This window comes from Eptatretus burgeri, chromosome 12, assembly GCF_056783735.1.
Source record: "Eptatretus burgeri isolate ZD-2024b chromosome 12, Ebu_testis_v1, whole genome shotgun sequence".
Classification (NCBI taxonomy): Eukaryota; Metazoa; Chordata; class Myxini; order Myxiniformes; family Myxinidae; genus Eptatretus; species Eptatretus burgeri.
In genome coordinates, this window is record NC_140972.1 from 1,859,328 (window position 1) to 1,882,645 (window position 23,318).

The 23,318-nt window shown below is 39.7% G+C and overlaps 1 protein-coding gene across 3 annotated transcripts in view; it reads right to left on the bottom strand.

Annotated features, from left to right (window-relative positions):
- Positions 1 to 23,318, bottom strand: part of LOC147014973 (proton channel OTOP2-like) — an 89,163-nt gene that overhangs the window by 58,131 nt on the left and 7,714 nt on the right. The window contains exons 3-4 of one of the 3 annotated variants that reach the window (XM_085849235.1): positions 22,264 to 22,400; positions 1,587 to 1,645 (exon numbers count right to left, since the gene is read on the bottom strand). In XM_085849235.1, coding sequence (XP_085705361.1) covers positions 1,587 to 1,645; positions 22,264 to 22,400 — 196 coding nt within the window. Of the gene's footprint in view, positions 1 to 1,586; positions 1,646 to 4,745; positions 5,059 to 22,263; positions 22,401 to 23,318 lie in introns of those variants that run through there. The other 2 variants (XM_085849236.1, XR_015050170.1) reach the window with 2 other exon arrangements.

Consider the following 23,318-nt stretch of genomic DNA (forward strand, 5'->3'; position numbering starts at 1 on the left):
TCGCTATTGTCTCGAGTCACTCTACTGCATTAAATTTTTCATTTATTTATATTTTCATTTATTTATGTTGTCCGACAAATCTGTGATTTTTTTTCCAGTGTAGCAGTTTCAATGCCCATCAGAAAACAAATACATAAATGTGATATTTCTACGTCACTGTCACCTTTCAGCTTTCTACGTCACCTGGAAGGTAACAATCTTTAATAATATGTATGTATATATATATATATATATATATATATATATATATATATATATATATATATATATATATATATATATATACATATATATTAGGTGAGAGATAATTGGTTATTCCCTCCATTCACAGGTGAGAGATGTGGGTGGGTCTGCATTGTGTGTGTGTGTGTGTGTGTGTGTATATATATATATACACACACATGGGTGGGTGGGTCTGCAGTGTGTGTGTGCGTGTTTATATATATATATATATATATATATATATATATATATATATATATATATATATATATATATATATATATATACATATATATATACATATACATATATATACATATATATATATATATATATATATATATATATATATATATATATACACACACACATACACACACACATACACACACACAATGCAGACCCACCCACATCTCTCACCTGTGAATGGAGGGAATAACCAATTATCTCTCACCTAATCAATTAAATCTATTGATGTGGAACTGCGACCGGGGTTGTGGATTCGCCGTTTGGAGAAGTTCTGGATTGAAAGGATCGAAACCTCGATGATAAACGGTGTCCAGCTGATGATCCGGGCAGTTGGGAAATCAGTAAGTTGTTTATCATTTGAGGTTATAACTTGAAATAAAATAGCTTTTGAAAATACTTACCAGGACATAATATATTTGTGTGTGTGTGTGTGTGTGTGTGTGTGTGTGTGTGTGTGTGTGTGTGTGTGTGTGTGTGTGTGTGTGTGTGTGTGTGTGTGTGTGTGTGTGTGTGTGTGTGTGTGTGTGTGTGTGTGTGTGTGTGTGTGTGTGTTATATCTGGCTTCCTTCTTGGGACTATGGTGCAGTAATTTGTCTTTGTCTATCTGTCTATATATTACTAAAACTCTCATCTTGTATGTATGTTCCCCAAATACAGCCAAAACGGTACACGATAGCACAAAAAATTTCTGCCCACCTTACTCACCATTCGCCTGCGGTGTTCAGTATCAAGTTTCGTTAAAATCGGGCAACGAAAAAATGATGAAAAAAAATCAATTCCCGATTCAGTCAAGTACTCTTTGGGAGAATTTGATCAATGGAAACAATCTCAGCGGTATAGTTCGCTGGAGGTTTTATATTTTTTTTTGGAAATGATTTTTTTTTATCAACCGCTGTCACAACGGGAACCCAACGAGTTCACGGGTCATCTAGTTTTGATTAAAAGTAGCGTGCTGGTCACGTGTACTGCAGGTAGTAATTTAGTTTAATAGTTGGAGTTTATATTTGCCTTGGGATACTGTCACCACAGAAGGTGCAAAGCAATTTGACCAAAAGATAGTACAAATGGTTTTTTATTTAAAAAAAAAACATTATTTAATGAACCTCCAGACTTACCTATGCCACATCTGGAATTTCTGCACACAATACTTGGCAAAGAACCAAAGAAACACCAACTGTAAAAACAAACATTTACAATGTGCAAAGTTATACAATGCCATCACTTCACACAGCACAGCCTCATAGAGTGCCAACTACAGCCTAACAGATGAGGTAACAAAGCAAAACGATTGGTCAAAAAAATGAAACAAAATCACAAAATTTTAACTTTCAAAAATAATACATAATTCTACATAGCAAAGGTATGGCATAGAAACATCATAGTTGGTACTTTATTGGATAAGGAGCAAAATACCTGTTGTCAAATCAAACCTGCTTTCCATTGTATCATCCTGATCCAACTTACAATTCCTTCCAACCTTTCTTTCATTTTCTATTATCTCCTCCCCACTTCCTCACTTAATCTCGAAATGTATTATTTTCAAGTTTACCATGAACTCATCAAGAACATCAAGAACTCCATTTCTCACTGTTCGTGTACTGCTCTTACACCTCCCAAACCCCAGGAGTACCTGTGGTTGTGACTTCCCCTCCACTCCTATCTCATGTTTATTTGTTTGTTGTACCATCATCCAAACAGTGACGACCCATCTACTTCTCTGTCAGACGACATGGACAAACTTTTAACCACCCATACCAACTCTCACTTCCTCACATGTGGTGATTTCAATGAACACCAAATAACTTACCTGGGTGATGGTATCTCTCTCACCAGCCACGACACTTCAGCAAAGGACTTCTGTGACACGAATCTGTGAACTTTTCAACCTGGATTTCTCCCAATGGCAAATCTTCCCTTCTAGATGTGGTTATGACCAACTTCCCCACCAATGCATCTTGCTCTTTCTCTTGCAAGCAGCCATCACACTTCAGGACTGATCTCCCATATCTGCTTCCCCTGATGTTAACTCAGCCTGAGAATTCATCCACAGAAACCTGCTCTGTCATGCACAGATTCATCCCATCTTGTCTTCAGTTATCTTACCCATCCTCCCTCTCTTTAATACTTTGAATCCTGTGGTGAAGCAGTTGCTTAAAAACCACTTGCATTCTCCTCCTGGAAGGAAAATCCATCCGAATGTAACCTCAGATCATTCCACAAAGCCTTCAACAAGTGTGTGCGTCTACTCTAAAGAGAGCCAGAAAAAACAGCATCTCTCCAATCTCAAGAATGAACTTTCAAACTTGTATCCCTCCTCTAAAACCTGGTGGCACCTTGTCAAGTATATCTCTGGTGTATGCTCCCCTTCCATCCCTTCCTTCACTTCAAACGGCACCACAGCCAACTCTGCTCATGAGAAGGCTGAATGCCTCAATTCTGTGCTTGCATCCAAATCTTGTGTCTGCAACTCCTCAATCTCGATACCCAACCTTCCCAGTCATACCCAACTGCTCCTGGACTCTGTCTTTTGCACCTGACAAGGTGGAGAACTTTCTGGCAACCCTCGACTCTGACTCTACAACTGGACCGGATGGCACCAGCTCACGTGTCCTAAAAACATGCTCTGCTGCTCTTGCACTTCCTCACTCTACCCTTCTCACCCTGTCATTTACCATAGATCTTCTTACATCTGCTTGTAAATCAGCCAACATCACAGCATTACATAAAAAGGTGCAAAAAAGGATGTCCTTAACTACAGACCAATTAGCTGACTTACAGTCATCAGCAAGGTCATGGAATCAATCATCGCCGTTCACAATCAATCATCATACCTTTTCTCCAACAGCCTCATCTCAGATCATCAATTCAGATTCAGACCTGGTCACTCGACATTGGACATGCTGCTTCCATTCTTCCAGCAATGGTGGAGGCCCTCAATATCAGACATTAGATCAGGGCTGTCTCTCGTAACATATCTCGAGCTTTTGATACAATCTGGTATCCCGCCTTGCTCTCCAAACTGTCTGCCCATGGAATCAAAGGCCAACTCCATTTGTAGATTACTGAATTCCTCTATTCTCGTAGCCAATGTGTGGCTCTCAACGGAACCCTTTCTTCTCCTCTCCCTGTAAAAAGCTGGAGTGCCCCAAGTCAGTGTTCTAGGCCCTAATCCTATTCCTAATCTTCATCACAGATCTCATTGACTCTGGAAAATCCTCTATCTATTTGCTGATGCCTCCACCCTCTGCCAAGAAATCCCTCATCCTCCTGACAGACAGACAGCAGCCTCTTACCTCTCTTCAGACCTTGATAAAATCACAACCTTGTCAAGCATATGGAATATGTCTTTTAACCCTGAAAAATCCCACACACTCTTTCTCTCTCTCACTCTCTCTGAAAAGACAATACCACAAACCCTTGCACCTGCCTAATCAACAACCCTCTCAAAGAAGTTCACTCAAACTCTTGGGTTTCACTTTCAGCCATGATCTCTCTTGGACAAGCCACATTTCAAAGTTGGACTGCAAAGCCAGATGCTGACTGGGCATCCTCCGTTGTGCAAAGTACTTCCTTTCCACACCCGGGATCCTTTCCACATACAAGGCTTTCATCCATGGCTTGATGGAGTACTGTTCTCCCCTCTGGGTTGGTGCCCATGCCTCAAGCCTTGCTCAGCTTGACGCCATGGAAACCAAGGCTTTCAAGATCATTGGAATCTCTCACGATTAAGTTGACTCATTCAGCCTTATCGGTTCGACATCGCCGATAGGTTGGTGATCGCTCTGTCTTCTTTCACCTCTTTTGTGGTCTTGCATCCTCTGCCCTCTCCATGCTTTGTACCCCTCCCCCCACCCCAGGTATCTGCAGGACGCATGCGGTCCCCCAACAGCCCCCTCCTGGTGAAACTGACAAACTCTGCTCACCTCCACTCATTTATTCCTCTCTTTTCCCAACTGTGAAACCACCTTCCACACTCCCTTGAATCTCATTCTTCCATCCAGGTTTTAAAGACAGCTGTTCACCACCATCTCAAGTCATCCCCCATCCAAAATAATGGCCTTTTCTATAGTTGTTAAACCACCCCACACCCCTCCCCAAATTTTGCTGATGTATTCCATATTGTCCACCCTTGGCGTTCTCCCTTACCCTTTATCATTACCTGCATCCCTTGTTTATCCATCTCCGTCTAGTTTCTCCCTCCATCCTGCTTTTGACATTCTGTGTTCTAGCTCTTCCATGAGCCTTCACGACGTACACACAAAAAAATTCTTCCCCATTGAGTACATAATATGGTTCTGGCCCTTTAATCGAAATAACAGATATCAATTTCAACATTATAGATCATCAGGATGAAAACTCAACATCGAAAGAATATAATAAAAAAGAACCATTATTTATTTGATTTCCCATTCAAAGAAGCACTTTTGGCTGTTCTTGATTGGTATATCCACTTGTTGCATGAACTATACCGCAAAAATTGCACAAGCACAGTTAATGCTTCAGCCACAAAGTGGCCTTCGTCAATGATTGTGCAGATCACGTGTGCTCAGATCTTAAATTCCCTACTTGAGGGATGGAGCTACAGGCCTGCAAAGGCAATGAGATTACATTATTAGCCAAGAACCAAACAAAAAAAAAAAAACAACCACAACCCAAAAGTCGTCCTATGTTAGGAAACCAAAGGCCTTGATAACAATCTAAATATGTATCATGGCATTGAATCTAGAAATTTGTACATTACAACTACTCATATTAACTAGGACATTCAGGTCTGGACACTTCATGATAGAATGTAAAAACTGCATGAAAGGGGTTTCAGCAAAAAGCAACAAGAATCGTTGCATGGCTGGACTCGTTTAGCCTCGAGTGGAAACTACCAAAGGCAGGGGCATTTTACATTGGAAAAGAGGATATCCAGTATGCCTGGTGTTGGCTTAATGGTTAAGGTAGTGGGCTTGGGATCCTAGGGTCCTGAGTTCAAATCCCGCTCAGCTGTTGAATTAACACCAGGTGGGGTTGACTCTGCCTGTCATCCTTCCGAGGTCGGCAAAATGAGTGCCAGCATGCTGGTATACTGTGTCGGAGTGGCGACCCGTCCAGGATTGTTCCCAATAGCCAAGGAGACTGCTTCGGCGGCACCAACGCTCTGCACAGAGTATGGTCCTAATGGATGGATGGATATCCAGTGTATGGGTTTTCCCTCAAGCACTGCAATGCATCAGTCACCATCTCAAATGGAAAAGTGTTATTATTCATTAATACAGCATTTTCAGCAGTACTGCTTTGCTATCAATAAGAAAATATCAACGTCAATTTTCCCACAGCTGCCTCTCATCGAATACAGTATATAAAATTACCCCCGTGCGGGAGTGACGGTCATCTCTGCGAGAAAAAATATAGCCTCCTGAAGGTAGGGCAGTTTTTGCAAACTTTGAAGTCACGTGACACGAAAACGAAAGCGAATATCGAAAATCCGTCCTGACCAAATTTAGATATTGTCCCATAGATTCATATTCTACAATCAAATTCAAGATCGCTAGAGAAATGTAGGAGGAGATAGATTTTGAAAATCGTCATTTTCGCATTTTTTGCCAACTTTGAAGTCACATGACACGAAAACCAAAGCGAATATCGAAAATCCGGCCTGACCAAATTTAGATATTGTCCCATAGATTCATATTCTACAATCAAATTCAAGATCGCTAGAGAAATGTAGGAGGAGATAGATTTTGAAAATCGTCATTTTCGCATTTTTTTGCCAACTTTGAAGTCACGTGACACGAAAAGGAAAGCGAATATCGAAAATCCGGCCTGACTAAATTTAGATATTGTCCCATAGATTCATATGCCACAATCAAATTCAAGATTGCTTGAGAAATGTAGGAGGAGATAGATTTTGAAAATCGTCATTTTCGCATGAGAATCGTCATTTTCGCATTTTTTGCCAACTTTGAAGTCACGTGACACGAAAACGAAAGCGAATATCGAAAATCTGGCCTGAGCAAATTTAGATATTGTCCCATAGATTCATATGCCACAATCAAATTCAAGATCGCTTGAGAAATGGCGGAGGAGATAGAATTTGAAAATCGTCATTTTCGCAACGGACGGACGGATCGAAGGACATCTACACCCATATTATTAGGTCATGCTCGAAGAAATGACGTAAAAAGGAACTCAGTCTTTGCATGCATACATGGGTCCGTCCGTCCCTGCATCCTGTCCTTCCATCGGGTGCTACGAGTTTCTATCAAATGGGAGAGAAATGTGTGAAATTCCCTGGTTAAAGCATCATTACCCTCTGACCTCCTACCAGGAACAGGCAGGTGTTTACAGGGTTGCTATAACACCGGCCTTTTCATTAAGACAACCACTTCACTCTCAGGACCCCAAAAAACAGTATTAAAGTCATGGACCACTTCGACTGTACCTCCTCAAATATCATCTACACAATCACATGCACTCTCACCAGGATGATCTACATTGGTGAAACTAGGTGAAGACTGGACGATCATTTCCATGAACACTTGATTGTTTGGTGTACAAACCAACATTAAGGATCCCTTCAAGACCGTTAATCAACATTTCGATTTTCCTGGACATTCGTTCGGCCACATGACAGTCTTAGATATCATTATTTCAGCACCATGGACAGTGAAAAGCCTATGAAGCCAACCAAGTCTATCTTTAACATCAACACGTTGCCCTCCCACATGATGAACAAGCGCTTTTCCATCACTTAGAACTCCTCTTACAACTTTTCATTTCTTTCCCTCTCCATTTTTCCACTTTTATTTTACTTCACATCGTTTCATCTACCTGACCTCTTATTCTCGAGTCTTATCTCTCCTCTTCCCACTTTCTCCATCCTCTTTTATTTGATTTTTACCTTCGCCAGCTAGGGTGGAGGAGGTTATGTTTTCACCCCTTTCTGTCTGTTTGTTTGTCTGTCTGTGTACAGGTTATCTCAAAAAGTTGCAGACGGATCCAGATGAAATTTTGTGGACAGATTCGGTGAGTGACAAGGACGAATTGATTAGATTTTGGTGAAGATCTGGATCCGGATCAGACTACTACGATTTGTAAAGTGATTCTTCACCATTGACAGATAGGGCTCAAAAACGACACAGCACGATATCTCAAAAATGTATTGGACCCAATATGTTCTCGTGGATCTGGCATTACGGGGTGGAGGCATGCAATCTACCGAGTGCCCTTCTAGTTATTATCTTTATTACTTGTCAAAGTTGTTTTATTTATCCATCGCCTTTCTTTCACTTGTTCATTTCCCTAGTATCTTCGCTTTTCTCACCGTCCCACTTCCGTTGACTTGCAAACCCTGACCCTCCTTGTAAAAAGTCATTCCCCCCCGACCCCACCTCCCCACCCCCTTTGTTTGGAAGTGAAATGATTTGGATAATCTTTGTTTGTATTGAATTATTCTAGTTCGTGCGTGGCCGTACGTGCCAAAAAAAAAAAAAAAAACTTTCAAACCGCGTGCCAGAAACAACAACCACACAGGCCGTTCCTTCGCTCTCACATGCCCGTACGTGCATGCCCGTACGTGTATGGCCGTACATGCAACCCCCCCCCCCACCAAAAAAAACTTTCAAACAACCACACAGGCCGTTCCTTCGCTCTCATAAAAAAACAACTGGATTGGGGCGTTGTGTTTATCTATAAATGCACATAAGAAATTGAGAAATTATTAGAATACAGTAAGTCATCACTATCCGGAAGTCCGTACGTTGTAACCCGTAATGGGGAACGCGGCTGAGGATCTCTTCCCCATCGGCCACGCCGATGCAGCAACGTGTCCTGTTATTGGTCTGGTAAATAAATGGCCATAACTTGGGAAGCACTTATCCGATTAATATCAAACCTTGAAAAGGCACATACTCAGGTCCCCAGCAATATACCTGACACGTTTCAATTAGATCGGACCAGTGGTTGCCGAGAAACAGTGGTCACAGACACAGACACATACACACACACACACACACACACACACACATACACACACACAGCTTGCTGGAATTATAGATAGATAAGTTGATTTTGGCAGAAGAGTCTCCTCCTTTTTGGCACATGAAAAGGACATCGTATTCCCTGTACCGATGGCAATTTCCTCAAAGTTCCTTTCAGATAAGCAATGTACTCAGACTTTTTTGTTTTCTGACATATTGATGATGTCCCCACTTCTTTAGAAAATCTCGATTTCACTTTAGTTGACTTTACTGTCTAGTTCTTCTGATATACTTTAAACAAGAGTATTTCTCTATCAACTGTCTCTGATTTCTCTATCAAATTAAAAACTGGATCAACTGTCTCTAAAGTGACCTTCAACATAGATAGGTCTCATCCAGCAAAATCTCTCACCAAAAATATCGCTTGGCAACCTTCCAATTCACGGGCCACGCTTCCAAAATCAACCTGTGTCATTTGTTGGATGTCGTGTCGAGGACACGTCGATCCTGTCGTGTCTTGTTGTGTCTAACCATGTCATGTCTTACCCTGTCAATGATGTGTTTTGACGTTTAGTTTGCTCTTGCAAAATAAAATAATAATTTTAAAAAGCACTCCTCCATTTGACCTCGGGCACCAGCGCATGACCAGAAATGAGCAGTCGGATCGAAATAAAAACCAGACACGTGCCGAGGCTTGGGGTCGATTGTGCCTGAGGAAGCCGGCTGCAAAGCTGGCGAAACGTTTCCTGAGACCGGGTCTGCTCTTATTCTTTTTGCTCAAATTAGCCGAGTCGATCGGGTTTTTACTTTTGGGTGGAAGCACCTTCTTCTTCTTTAAAAAAACAAAAGAAATATATATATATATATGAATATACATATATATATATATGAATATACATATATATATATATATGTATATTCATATATATATATATATATATGAATATACATATATATATATATATATATGTATATTCATATATATATATATATATATATATATTCATATATATATATATATATATATATATATATATATATATATATATATATATATATATATATATATATATATATTTCTTTTGTTTTTTTAAAGAAGAAGAAGGTGCTTCCACCCAAAAGTAAAAAATATATATATATATATATATCATATATATATATATATATATATATATATGATATATATATATATATATATATATTCCCTGTGTCGTAAGAGGCGACCAGGGTTGCGTCAGGAAGGGCATCCGGCGTAAAACATGTGCCAAATCACGATGCGGATCATACGCATGATCCGCTGTGGCGACCCCTAACGGGAGCAGCCGAAAGAAGAAGAAGATATATATATGTATAAATATATATATATATATATATATATATATATATATATATATATATATATACATATACATACATACATACATACATACATACATATATATATATATATACATACATACATACATACATATATATATATATATATATATATACATATATATATATATATATATATATATACATATATATATATATATATATATATATATATATATATATATATGTACACATATATGCAGTATGTACATAAATATATTTGAATAAATAAATATATGTATATGTGTGTATATATACATATATATATATATATATATATATATATATATATATATGTACACATATATGCAGTATATACATAAATATATTTGAATAAATAAATAAATATATGTATATGTGTATATATACATATATATATGCATATATATACAGTATATACATATATTGTTGCGGGCCAGGGGGTCGGGTGAGAAGACCACAAGGTGGGGAAGCTATGCTGCTTCCCACCAGACTCCCCGGAATTGTGGGCTGTCGCACACGGATAATTCAGTGACGTGGCAGGTCGCTTAACCGACCGTGGATGCCAATAACTGAACTGCGTGACCTAGGGTCCTCCCGTCAATGGGTTAATCGGGTTACCTAATTAATCACGTGGTTTACTTACCGGGGAACACACCCTCGGTATGCCTTGTCCGAACTGGATCACTCTACTGGACCGGATCACTTTACCGGATAGGATGCAGCTGAGCGACACTGCCAAGGACGTACCAGCAAAAAGGAATGAATCGTTGGGAATAAAGTCCTAGCTAAACTAGGATTCGGACCATGCTGGATCAATGAAAGAAACCACAAAGACAAGCTGTGAACATTCCTAATAATAATAATTTATTTACAAGCAGGCGAGGAAAGAAATGTGGCACAGTGAAGATTTATTGTTGTGTGTAATCCATCCATCCATTGGGACAATACTCTGTGCAGAGCATTGGTGCTGCCGAAGCAATCTCCTTGGCTCTTGGGCACAATCCTGGACAGGTCGCCACTCCGACACAGTATACCAGCAAGCTGGTACTCATTTTGCCGACCTCCGAAGGATGACAGGCAGAGTCAACCCCACCTGGTATTATTTCAACAGCCGAATGGGATTTGAACTCAGAATCCTATGATCCCAAGCTCACCACCCTAACCATTAAGCCAACACCAGGCATCAGCTTGGATAGAAATCAGGGATTATATATCAGGGATAGAAAGAAACGTGGTGTGACAATCAACAGGAAACTTACAAAAGGGGACACAGAGCAGACTTAGCGCGAAAATAATAACAGTAATAATAACGATAACAACCTTCTGCAGTCTTGCTTAAGCAGACATGCTCCAGCGCGCGCGCGCACACACACACACACACACACACACACACACACACACACACACACACACACACACACACACACACACACACACACACACACACACACAGAAAACCCCATGAAGAGGGAGTTTTGCAACCCGAGAGGGGGGGGGGGAGTTGAAGCTATGATGTCGGTACCTGTGCGCCCGACAGCACGACATGCCACCAATACCTTTCGGGGGGAGGGATGCTCCGGGGTGTGGTACCGGACAGTGGGCGCATTGTCTCTGGCCCAAGCCGCACGTGTGGAGACTGTGTTCATGAAGGAGGAGCTTGAGTGGAGAAGGGGCAGAGTGCAGAGGGCGAGGATGGAGAAGTAGGCGGGATCAGGTAGGCGGGTGGGGTCTATGGGGTGTAGGCGGAGATGAGGAGGCGGAATCAAGGAGCAGGAGGCGGGTCATGGTGGTGTTGACGAAGTGAGGCATGGGCGGAGACGAGGAGGCAGAGTTGTGGAGCAGGACGTGGGTCGTGGCGGTGTCGACGAGGTGAGGCGTGGGCAGAGACGAGGAGGTGGAGATGATGAGCAGGAAACACAGACCGACCGACAAGAGGGAATACCCCAATGTTTATAGGGCCCGCAGCTCGGGGGGAGGGGCCATGCCGAATCCAAACGTCATCACTCGAATCGGGCGCTCCGATTGGCCCCGACCCCTCACGTGGCCCCCCCAGCTTGGACCGAAAACCGCCTCACTTTGTTTCCGGCAAGGCCATCTCAAACAGCGGAAATACTGTGTTCCGAACCCACGAGATGACATGAATCGCCCACACCGAAATTGGCATGTGAATCATCCCGCAAAAACCCCCAGGCGACCGGTCGAGGGTCCCGCATGCCCACTCGGGCGCCCGACCAGCGTCGATCAACGCGTTCGCTCCGCATACGCCAAAGAGGCCCTTACTGCACACTCCCCGGCTTGATCGCAGCCTCGCTGGCCGCAGAGACGAGAAGACGTTTGCCACCCATGGAGAATCCACCGCTGCCAGCGAGGACCGAAGGCACATCGTCATGGATAACTCCATGCACATTTCACGAGCGGCATACGTGTCTGCTTTCGAGAACATTCCATACAGTGCGCGCGGTTCCGCCATTATGCACGTGGCCAGCGCTCACATGACTCCGCTAGCGTGTGCACGGGGCGAATACCAATATGTGTCAGGTATTGAGGTTAAAAAAGAACAAGCCTCTTCTACCCGCACACTCGTATCCTGCCCAACATGGGGTGGAGTCGGCTTTATTGGCCTCCGTGCGCGTCTTGTGCAGCGTGGGCGTCGTGCTGAACCTGTTTCCCGTGCTGTGAAAAACACCATTTGTGCAGCCTCTTAACAGGTATTTACTTGCATGCCTTTATAATGCAATCGGAAATTCTCCCCAGACCATCGGAAGCTCGAGTCAATAGTCCAGCACCAACTAGCACACTACATGACTCAGCGCTGCAGTTTCCCCACCATGGCACTGCACGCGCTGGCCTCCACGAGGCCCCACCTTACAGCGAAAGTGCACGTGGCTGATTTACCTCAGGAATAATCAGAAAATAAGAAGAGTGGGGATGAAACGAAGGAAAAAAGATGATTGAAGCAACCCTAGCTATTAAATCATCGCAACGCACTCCCTTGTTGTCCCACGAAGCAAAATTAAGGGCACTATCTACACGTATAATAATGGAATAACTGTCTTGGGACACATATCTGTTGTATGCATGTGGTTCCGAGAACCGCAACAATATATACATATAATTGTATGTATGGTCGTGCCCACGCCGTTTAAGACCAACCTGGAGAGATAGTCAAACAGTTCTCCCTTGGAGGCGAACAAGTGATCTTTGGAGATTATAACGCATGCAAGCTGTTCAGTCATGCACAGTCCAGACACGCTCATCAGGACGGAGGGCAAGGGTTTATACTCGAACCCACAATGAATAGACAGACACGAGCAATCTTAATAAAGAGGGGTTTAATGAACATAAATCAATTATTCATAAGAGGAATAAATCAAAGCGTAATAATGAAAATAAATCCAAGTATGAGGTAATTTACAGCCTAAAGTAGATGCGCCTCTACACACAGTTACAAAAATGGACAAGGGGAAAGATTAAACAAAAGATAAATCCCTGCTATATTCTGGCACGAAGCTTCATCCAGAGAGGATCCTTTTTGGACCTGGTGCCATCGAAACCGCGTAGTCACTGTGCGAGAAATCACACCCAACAATGGTGCCAAGCCACTCTCATGGCGGGAAATGTACGTGAAGTATTCGTGTGGCGGAATTGAACGCCAGGGCTAGAGAAACCTCCGTGCAGCTTCTTTTCACGAGCGAATATGCCAACCATTCCTCTCTTGCACCAGTTCCATTCACCACGATCGCCCACCTTCTTCCACGACCAAACGACGAGACGATTTCTGAAGCCCCGTGATAAGGCCACGAGGCACACTCTTCTTCCCGACTCAGAAATGTACACGCTTTACAACTCCACCAAACAGTCAATGGCTCGCGTTTTGCTGCAGCACGTGAACAAAGTTGCCTCAGTGCGAACACTAGAATCATGCAGCCTTAGTCACCGTGTTGAGGGGAAGCCAGCGAGCTAGATCCTTTTGCCACCAATCGCGTACCTCACACAACATTCCTCTCCCCCGAACCATCGGACTTCATGTCCATCCATCATTGTGCTCACTAAATTCTGACTACAGATTTGAAATCAGCGGCCCAGATTTAGCCAAGAACACCTGCATTTCCCTTCATAGCACACGAAAAGATTTTTGTTGCCCAGTGTAATATGTGGATATTAATCATGTAATCTTCACTAACTGTAACAAGATGTGGATATTAATCATGTAATCTTCACTACCTGTAATTAGGCGTGGATATTAATCATGTAATCATCGCTACATATAATATGATGTGGATATTAATCATGTAATCATCACTACCTGCAATAAGATGTGGATATTATCATGTAATCATCATGACCTGAAATAAGATGTGGATATTAATCATTTAATCATCATTACTTGAAATAAGATGCGGATATTAATCACGTAATCATAACTACTCAAAATAAGATGTGGATATAAATCATGTAATCATCACAACCTGTAATAATATGTGGATATTAATCATGGAGTCATCACTACCTGTAATATGATGTGGATATTAATCATGTAATCATCACTACCTGTAATATGATGTGGATATTAATCATGTAATCATCACTGTCTCCACTAAGATGTGGATATTAATCATGTAATCATCACTACCTGTAATATGATGTGGATATTAATCATGTTATCATCACTACCTGAAATAAGATGTGAATATTAATCATGTTATCATCACTACCTGTAATAAGATGTGGATATTGATCATGTAATCATCACTGTCTCGAGTAAGATGTGGATAGTAATCATGTAATCATCACTACCTGTAATATGATGTGGATATTAATCATGAAATCATCACTACCTGCAATAAGATGCAGAAATTAACCATGTTATCATCACTACCTGAATAAGAGGTGAATATTAGTGATGTAATCATCACTACCTGAAATAAGATGTGAATATTAATGATGTAATCATCACTACCTGCAAGAAGATGTGGATATTAATCATGTAATCATCACTACCTGTAATATGATGTGGATATTAGTCATGTAATCATCACTGCCTCTAATAAGATGTGGATATTAATCATGTAATCATCACCACCTATAATAAGATGTGGATATTAATCATGTAATCATCACTACCTGCAATAAGATGTGGATATTATCATGTAATCATCATGACCTGAAATAAGATGTGGATATTAATCATTTAATCATCATTACTTGAAATAAGATGCGGATATTAATCACGTAATCATAACTACTCAAAATAAGATGTGGATATAAATCATGTAATCATCACAACCTGTAATAATATGTGGATATTAATCATGGAGTCATCACTACCTGTAATATGATGTGGATATTAATCATGTAATCATCACTACCTGTAATATGATGTGGATATTAATCATGTAATCATCACTGTCTCCACTAAGATGTGGATATTAATCATGTAATCATCACTACCTGTAATATGATGTGGATATTAATCATGTTATCATCACTACCTGAAATAAGATGTGAATATTAATCATGTTATCATCACTACCTGTAATAAGATGTGGATATTGATCATGTAATCATCACTGTCTCGAGTAAGATGTGGATAGTAATCATGTAATCATCACTACCTGTAATATGATGTGGATATTAATCATGAAATCATCACTACCTGCAATAAGATGCAGAAATTAACCATGTTATCATCACTACCTGAATAAGAGGTGAATATTAGTGATGTAATCATCACTACCTGAAATAAGATATGAATATTAATGATGTAATCATCACTACCTGCAAGAAGATGTGGATATTAATCATGTAATCATCACTACCTGTAATATGATGTGGATATTAGTCATGTAATCATCACTGCCTCTAATAAGATGTGGATATTAATCATGTAATCATCACCACCTATAATAAGATGTGGATATTAATCATGTAATCATCACTACCTGAAATAAGATGTGGATATTAATCATGTAATCACCACTGATAATAAGATATGGATGTTAATCATGTAATCATCACAACTTGTTATAAGATGTGGATATTAATCATGTAATCATCACTACCTGTAATAAGATGTGGATATTAATCATGTAATCATCACTGCCCCCAATAAAATGTGGATATTAATCATGTAATCATCACTACCTGTAATAAGATATGGATATTAATCATGTAATCATCAATACTGCAATAAGAAGTGGATATTAATCATGTAATCATCACTACCTGTAATATGATGTGGATATTAATGATGTAATCATCGCTACCTGTAATAAGATGTGGATATTAATCATGTAATCTTCACTGTCTCCACTAAGATGTGGATATTAATCATGTAATCATGACTACCTGTAATATGATGTGGATATTAATCATGTAATCATCACTACCTATTATAAGATGTGGATGTTAATCATGTAATCATCACTACCTGTAATAAGATGTGGATATTAATCATGTAATCATCAACACCTCTAATAAGATGTGGATGTTAATCATGTAATCATCACTACCTGAAATACGATGTGGATATTAATCATGTAATCAGCACCGATAATAAGATGTGGATGTTAATCATGTAATCACCACCGATAATAAGATGTGGATATTAATCATGTAATCACCACCGATAATAAGATGTGGATGTTAATCATGTAATCATCACTACCTTTAATAAGATGTGGATGTTAATCATGTAATCATCACCACCTGTAATAAGATGTGGATATTAATCATGTAATCATCACTACCTGTCATAAGATGTGGATATTAATCATGTAATCATCACTACCTGAGTTAAGATGTAGATATTAATCATGTTATCATTAGTACCTATAATAAGTGGGAGTGATCAGATGTGGATATTATTTTGGCACAGGCAAGTTGGGACAAATGACCTCCTGAGACATTGCGTTTCCCTTTTATTTCCTTGTATTAAGTATACGTAAGGAGTTCATAAATGTCGGCCTCAAAAAGGTCCACTTTAAAATAATCTTGCAACAATGAGATACATTACCATTTATTTATTTTTAAAATCAGTGCTCTTTCTAAACTCCAATCCTCTATTCCGGATATCCTCCTAACACAAGTGCGATTATCCTCCCTCCCACCTTACCTTTCCTGACACGTTTTGTTCCACAAAAGGTTACAGGGTGCCCAACTATTATATATTTAGAGTATGTGGTTTGTCTTTTTTCTCCATCCTTTCATGTCACATGTCACTGTATACATATATATATATATATATATATATATATATATATATATATATATATATATATATATATATATATATATATATATATATATACACAGTAGTACCTCTACTTACGAATTTAATTTGTTCTGGGAGTAGTTTCGTAACCTGAAACCTTCGTAAGTAGAGACGCCTTTTGAATGTAAATGCGCTAATCCATTCCAAGCCCCGCAAAATTCGGACATTTTTTTTAATAAATCATAAAAATGCATCAGAACATGAAACAAACATGTTAAAATTAGATTACCGCACAATAAACATAAAACGAGAGGCACATAATGTAAAAAACAAATAATAAAGGAAATAATAAAAATATTCATTTACCTTTTAACTGCTATTCTCGTTATGAACTGCGCCGAATTTCCCTCGCCTGTGTCCTCCTTCACAAGGTCAGTGAAGATGGCGGTTGCCTTTGCGCAAATTATGGCCTCTGTCACTGTGTCACCAGCGATCTCTTTCTCCTTTATCCACACGAGTAACAACCTCTCCATCTCATCGTTCACTGCCGACCTCCTCTTGGAAATGACAGAGAGGCCTTTGGAAGGAGCCGTAGCTTTTAGGGCTTCCTTTTGTTTTATTATCGTGCCGATCGTAGATATATTACGGCCATATTCTTTTGCGAGATCAATCAAATGCATCCCCTTTTCATACCTTTCTATTATCTCTTGCTTTGTTTGTATGGCCAGAAAAACTCTCTTCTTCTTTTCTCCTTGTCCACTTTTATTCATTGCTTTCTTGGGGTCCATTGTAAATAAAAGTTACAGTAATCCACACGCGTACTGTACTGTAACACTGTCCGAGCACTTCGTAGCGGGACCATAGACTGTATACAGTATAACTATATTTACAGAGCGGGACGGGGACACGAAGAGCATGCTGGGATACACGCATACGCAAAGGGTTGCCAGGCAGATTTTAGGCGATAGCCAATGGCAGAGCAGCTACAAGTTTGTTTACGTTCGGGAAACTGGGAGCAGCGAAAAGCAGCGCGTACTGTACTGTATTTTTGACTTCGTATCCTGAAACGCCTTCGTAACTAGAGGCAATATTTTCCCATTCAGGCGCTTCGTAACCTGAAACATTCGTATGTAGAGACATTCGTAAGTCGAGGTACCACTGTGTATATATATATATATATATATATATATATATATATATATATATATATATATATATATATATATATATATATATATATATATATATATATATATATATATATATATATATATATATATATATATATATATATATATATACATATATTACGCATCTACTTACGTACATATGTATGTATTCAGCATCATAATGGTTAGAACGTTTGCTCAGAGTCTGGGACTTCAGTGATTCAAACCCCAGCCAAGTCAGTCCAAGGATAATTTTTGCAGCGTCTCACGTAGTGAACGCTGCTCATAGAGAGCTCAGCATTGTTCTTCTTCTTCTTCTTCTTCTTCTTGTTCTTCTTGTGAAGACAAAACCTTTATATTAGGACTCGGCTCCTTTATATACACGATCCGGATCTCCTTAAATACTAAACACGTGTACACATCCTCACATTGAGGGTTCCTTTTGAGAGCGTCTATCATGAACTTTTAAATATATTCGGACATTTGCTTTAAAGTTTCGAAAAGTTCACGTTACTATTTAAAGATTATTCCATTTAATACATTGTAATTTCGTAAATACATTATTTATTTCGTAAATACGTAAATACACAATGATGGGTCTCGCTATTGGCTTAATCAAGGCACATGACGAAATATCTGAAGTTGTTGTTGTTATTTTTTTGTTTGTTTGTTTTTAGCCGACAAAACCTTTAGGACGCTGCTCTTGGACACATTTGTCCTTGTTTTTAAATGGTGCATGCTGCTTACTTGCTGGACATTCAGCATTTAAAATGATAGAACATGGACAACCAACACTGGGAAAGCAAAGGAAAATCACCCAGTATAACCCTTGTCAAGACACTGCTTCAGCAGCACCAACACTCTGTGGAGTATGAAACATCAAATCAAAAAACCTACTTCACTCAAAATCACACCATGCTTTAAGATGATAGAATAGCTTTGATATGAACAACAAACTGCAAGAACCACATGAGAGTGTTCGAATGAGATGACACCACAAAGGAATATTATTATTATGAATAATAATAATTATAATAAAACAAACCAAAAACTCACTACTCTAATTTAACAGAAAATAAACTGATGCGAGGAAACTTCGGGAAAATATAATCAGTGCGAGTTTTCAAAGGATGACATTAGTTTACAAAACAATGGAGTGTGGTTTATAAAGAAACTCATATTAAGCCTGTCAAAAAATGATGGGTTGGAATCATTTCATTTGAAATATTTGAGGAGACTGGAACGATGTTTCATAGCAAGATGTGTTATTTAAAAACACTACATGTACAAATGTGACACCGTTTTCTTTATCTTCTGGGACGTTTCATTTTGACGGTACAGCCTCATGAGCATGCCAAGTTGTGAAGTCTCGGCCCAGGGTCAGGTGTGCTTACATCTTCTTTATTTATTCGACATCCTACGCACGTAAATGAACACTCATTTTACTCTGTGTTGCACATAATGTGCAGCGAACTTCACCTCGAAACACCTTGTATTATTGTTATTTATAAAACGCTTCTGTACACCGCCCTTGAAGCTCAATTTGAAAGTCACCGTCTACAATTCTAATATGAGACGTAATTACTCTTTGATGAAAAATATTTTTCGAGATTTTTTTAGCCCCCATTGGACTTCGTCCAAAAATGAGGCTTATGGATTTGGTTTCGATTTTCGTGTGTGTGTGTGTGTGTGTGTGTGTGTGTGTGTGTGTGTGTGTGTGTGTGTGTGTGTGTGTGTGTGTGTGTGTGTGTGTGTGTGTGCGTGTGCGCACGTGCGTGCATCTGCAACTATATCTCGGCCATGTATGAACCGATTTTATTCGTGCTTGGCAAAGACGAGAAATGATGGCATACATGTGACAAGAAATCATTTATATTAATCATATAATCTGACATGATGCATGAAATGACAAGAAATGATGGCATATCATTTTTTTGTTTTGAGATGCAGTCAAAGATGGCCGACTGGCAGCCATTTTAATTGTAAAAAAACAACCCTGATGTCTCTAGCGTGTTCAACAATTTCTCGGACATGCATTTACCAATCTTGTTCAAAGTTGGCACAAGCACAGTGCATGGTGGCAAACACGTGCACATCACTTTATTTTGCGATCTGATCAAAGATGGCCGACTGGTAAAAAGGCGACCATTTTAATTGTAAAAAAGAAAAATCCGGCATCGTACACATCCTCAACCATTTGTCATACTTGCATTTACTAATGTTGTTCAAACTTGGCAAACAGATAATAAGTGATAGGTTAAATAAGATTGTCAAAATTTTTTTGAGATCAAATCCAAGATGACCGACTGGCAACCATTTTAGTTATAAAAACACGGATGTTGAACACGTCCTCAACCATTTCTCGGACATGCATTTACCGATGTTGTTCAAACTTGGTACACAGATAAAGAATGATGGCACATCATTCTTTTTTGACATCAGATCCGAGATGGCCGACTGGCGGCCATTTTGTTACTTAAATGTGTCACCAACCATTTCTCAGACATGCATGGTCCGATTTTGTTCAAACTTGACAAAAGCACAGTACATGCTGGCGTACATGTGCACCTCACTTTATTTTGCAATCTGATCAAAGATGGTGACTGAGAGACTGACAGCCATTTCAGTTGGACATAAATATGGGCGAGCCCTTGAACTCCGTACAGCAAAATTACTAAAACAATGGGGGCGATGACATTTTATGTCTTTTTTTACTTGTTTATCTTGAAAAACAAACCATAGTGAACACACAGCCGTGTTAAAAGATTGGCCTTGAAAACCCTACATAAATCATCCTAATGAAGGGGGACAGACAAGGATTACAAGGAGGATTATAAGGAAATTAAGCGCAGGAATAGGCCATTCAGCCCATCATGCCTGCACCACACCAATACCGGATTTAATAAATCCGTCGATACCCCTTCCCTTCATGTGCATCCTTTTGGCTGCTACACTGCTACTCATTTTACCGACCTCAGAAGGATGACAAGCTGAGTCAACCCCCTGGTGTTAATTCAGCGGCCAACGGGGCTTAAACTCAGGACCCTAAGATTCCAAGCCACCACCCTAACCGCTAAGCCAACACCAGGTTACAAGTACACAAAATACACAAATATACTGTTTTATACAGGTAGATTAACACTTATCATCCATTTGGATCACCTGCCAAACCATTGATGGTGCCAGTAATAGCTCACCTACTCTAGGCAAAGGATACCATAGGATCTTCAAGATCCAGCAACTAATGCCAGCAGATGAGACCCCCAGTTTAACGTCAATCCGAGAGACGGCACACACATTGATGAATCACCCTGTCTGTGAAACACCGGGATGACAGATTATAGTTGTGTCGGGATTCAAACCCAGGTATAGAACTCAAAGGTTAGTTGGCAGAAACCAAAGCAATCTGTCAAGTATAATAATAATAATCCTTTTTTTTCACGACAAGAGGTGCATGGAGCTGCTGGGGCAGTTTCATTGGGCTAAGGAGTACAGTCCTGGACGGGTCGCCATTCCGATGCAAGGCACTCAAATGGCTCATTACCCCAGTAAGCTGGTACTCATTTTGCCGACCTTGAAAGGATGACAGGCTGAGTCAATCCACCAGGTGTTATTTCAAAGGCACGACAGGGGCTCAAACTCAGGATCCTAAGATCTTAAGCCAGCCATGTTAACCATTAAGCCAACACCAGGCTTATTTGAAGAGTATAGAACATCAAATTTAAAAACCTACTTTACTCAAACTCACATTATACTATACTTTATGATAGAAGAGATTTGTTATGAATAACAAATTGAAAGAACCACATGTGGGTATTTGATCATATGGAAAGGGTTGTTTAGTTGATTCCTGTGAAAGGGGAAATTACTCTGCAGATTGATGTGGGATCACGAGGGGGCAGCAGGCAAATCAGCCCAAAATAATGAGATGAGGACGACAGGCCTCTGGAAAAAGAAAAATCCCCACACAAGATACAAGCAGCTCAACTTCCATAGTTACTTTCTCAAAACAGCAAAACATGCTAAGTAAACCAATGTTGCATGCCATCAAAATTAAAGTAAATCAGAACTCTCCAAATCTTACCAGGCCAATGGAGAAGATGCCTTGGGTAATAGGGAAAACCAGCATGATGGGGTTTTCACAATGTGCAATGCCTGTGAAGCTCCCAATAAGGAAGGCATCCAGCACAAGAGTCGCCAGTGAGAAGAGCGCCAAACCACCTGGAGATTCCACCAACGAAACATTGTAAAAGAAATCCAATGTAACAATATTTGCTGAAATTACTACTCCAGATAATAATTAAATTACTACTCCAGATAATAATTAAATTACTACTCCAGATAATAATTAAATTAATGTTCCAGATAATAATGAAATTACTCTTCCAGCGATAAATTAAATTACACTGCCAGAGATTAAGTAAATGACTCCTCCAGATAATAATTAAATTACTCTTCCAGATAATACTTAAATAACTGATCCAGAGAATAATTAAATTACTCCTCCAGAGATCAATTAAATTACTCAACCAGATCATAAATGAATTACTCCTTCGGAGATTAATGAAATTTCTCCTCCAGATAAAAATTAAATTAATCTTCCAGATAATAATTAAATTAATCTTCCAGATAATAATTCAATTACTCCTCCATTTAGTAATTAAATTACCACTCCAGATAATAATTAAATAACTCCTCCAGAGTAAAATTAAGAATTGGGTCAAGATGTCAAAGGGCAAAGTCACAGTGAGTACAAATAGGCCTTATTAGGCCGCTTGAGACGGCCAGATTTTGTAATCACTTCGTGATGATTTATTTAACGTTGAACTTCAGTCTGTCTGTCCGTCCAGACAATAACATTGTTACCATTTGAGCTTTTGTCATCAAATTTTTAACAAAGCCTTATTATATGAATATAGAGAACACTAATTGATGAAGTTAATTTTTTTAGCTCCTGGTTTCGTCAAGTTTAGTTTGAGTACAGGGCCGACAGGATGGCCTAGATGTATGTACGCACACTCACCTGTGAGATGTCTAATCTGGGTTGGAATCCCGGCCCAGCTATAAGCTGTCATCCCGGTATTTCACAGGCAGGGCGATTCATCAATGTGTGTGCCGTCTCTCGGATGGACGATAAAC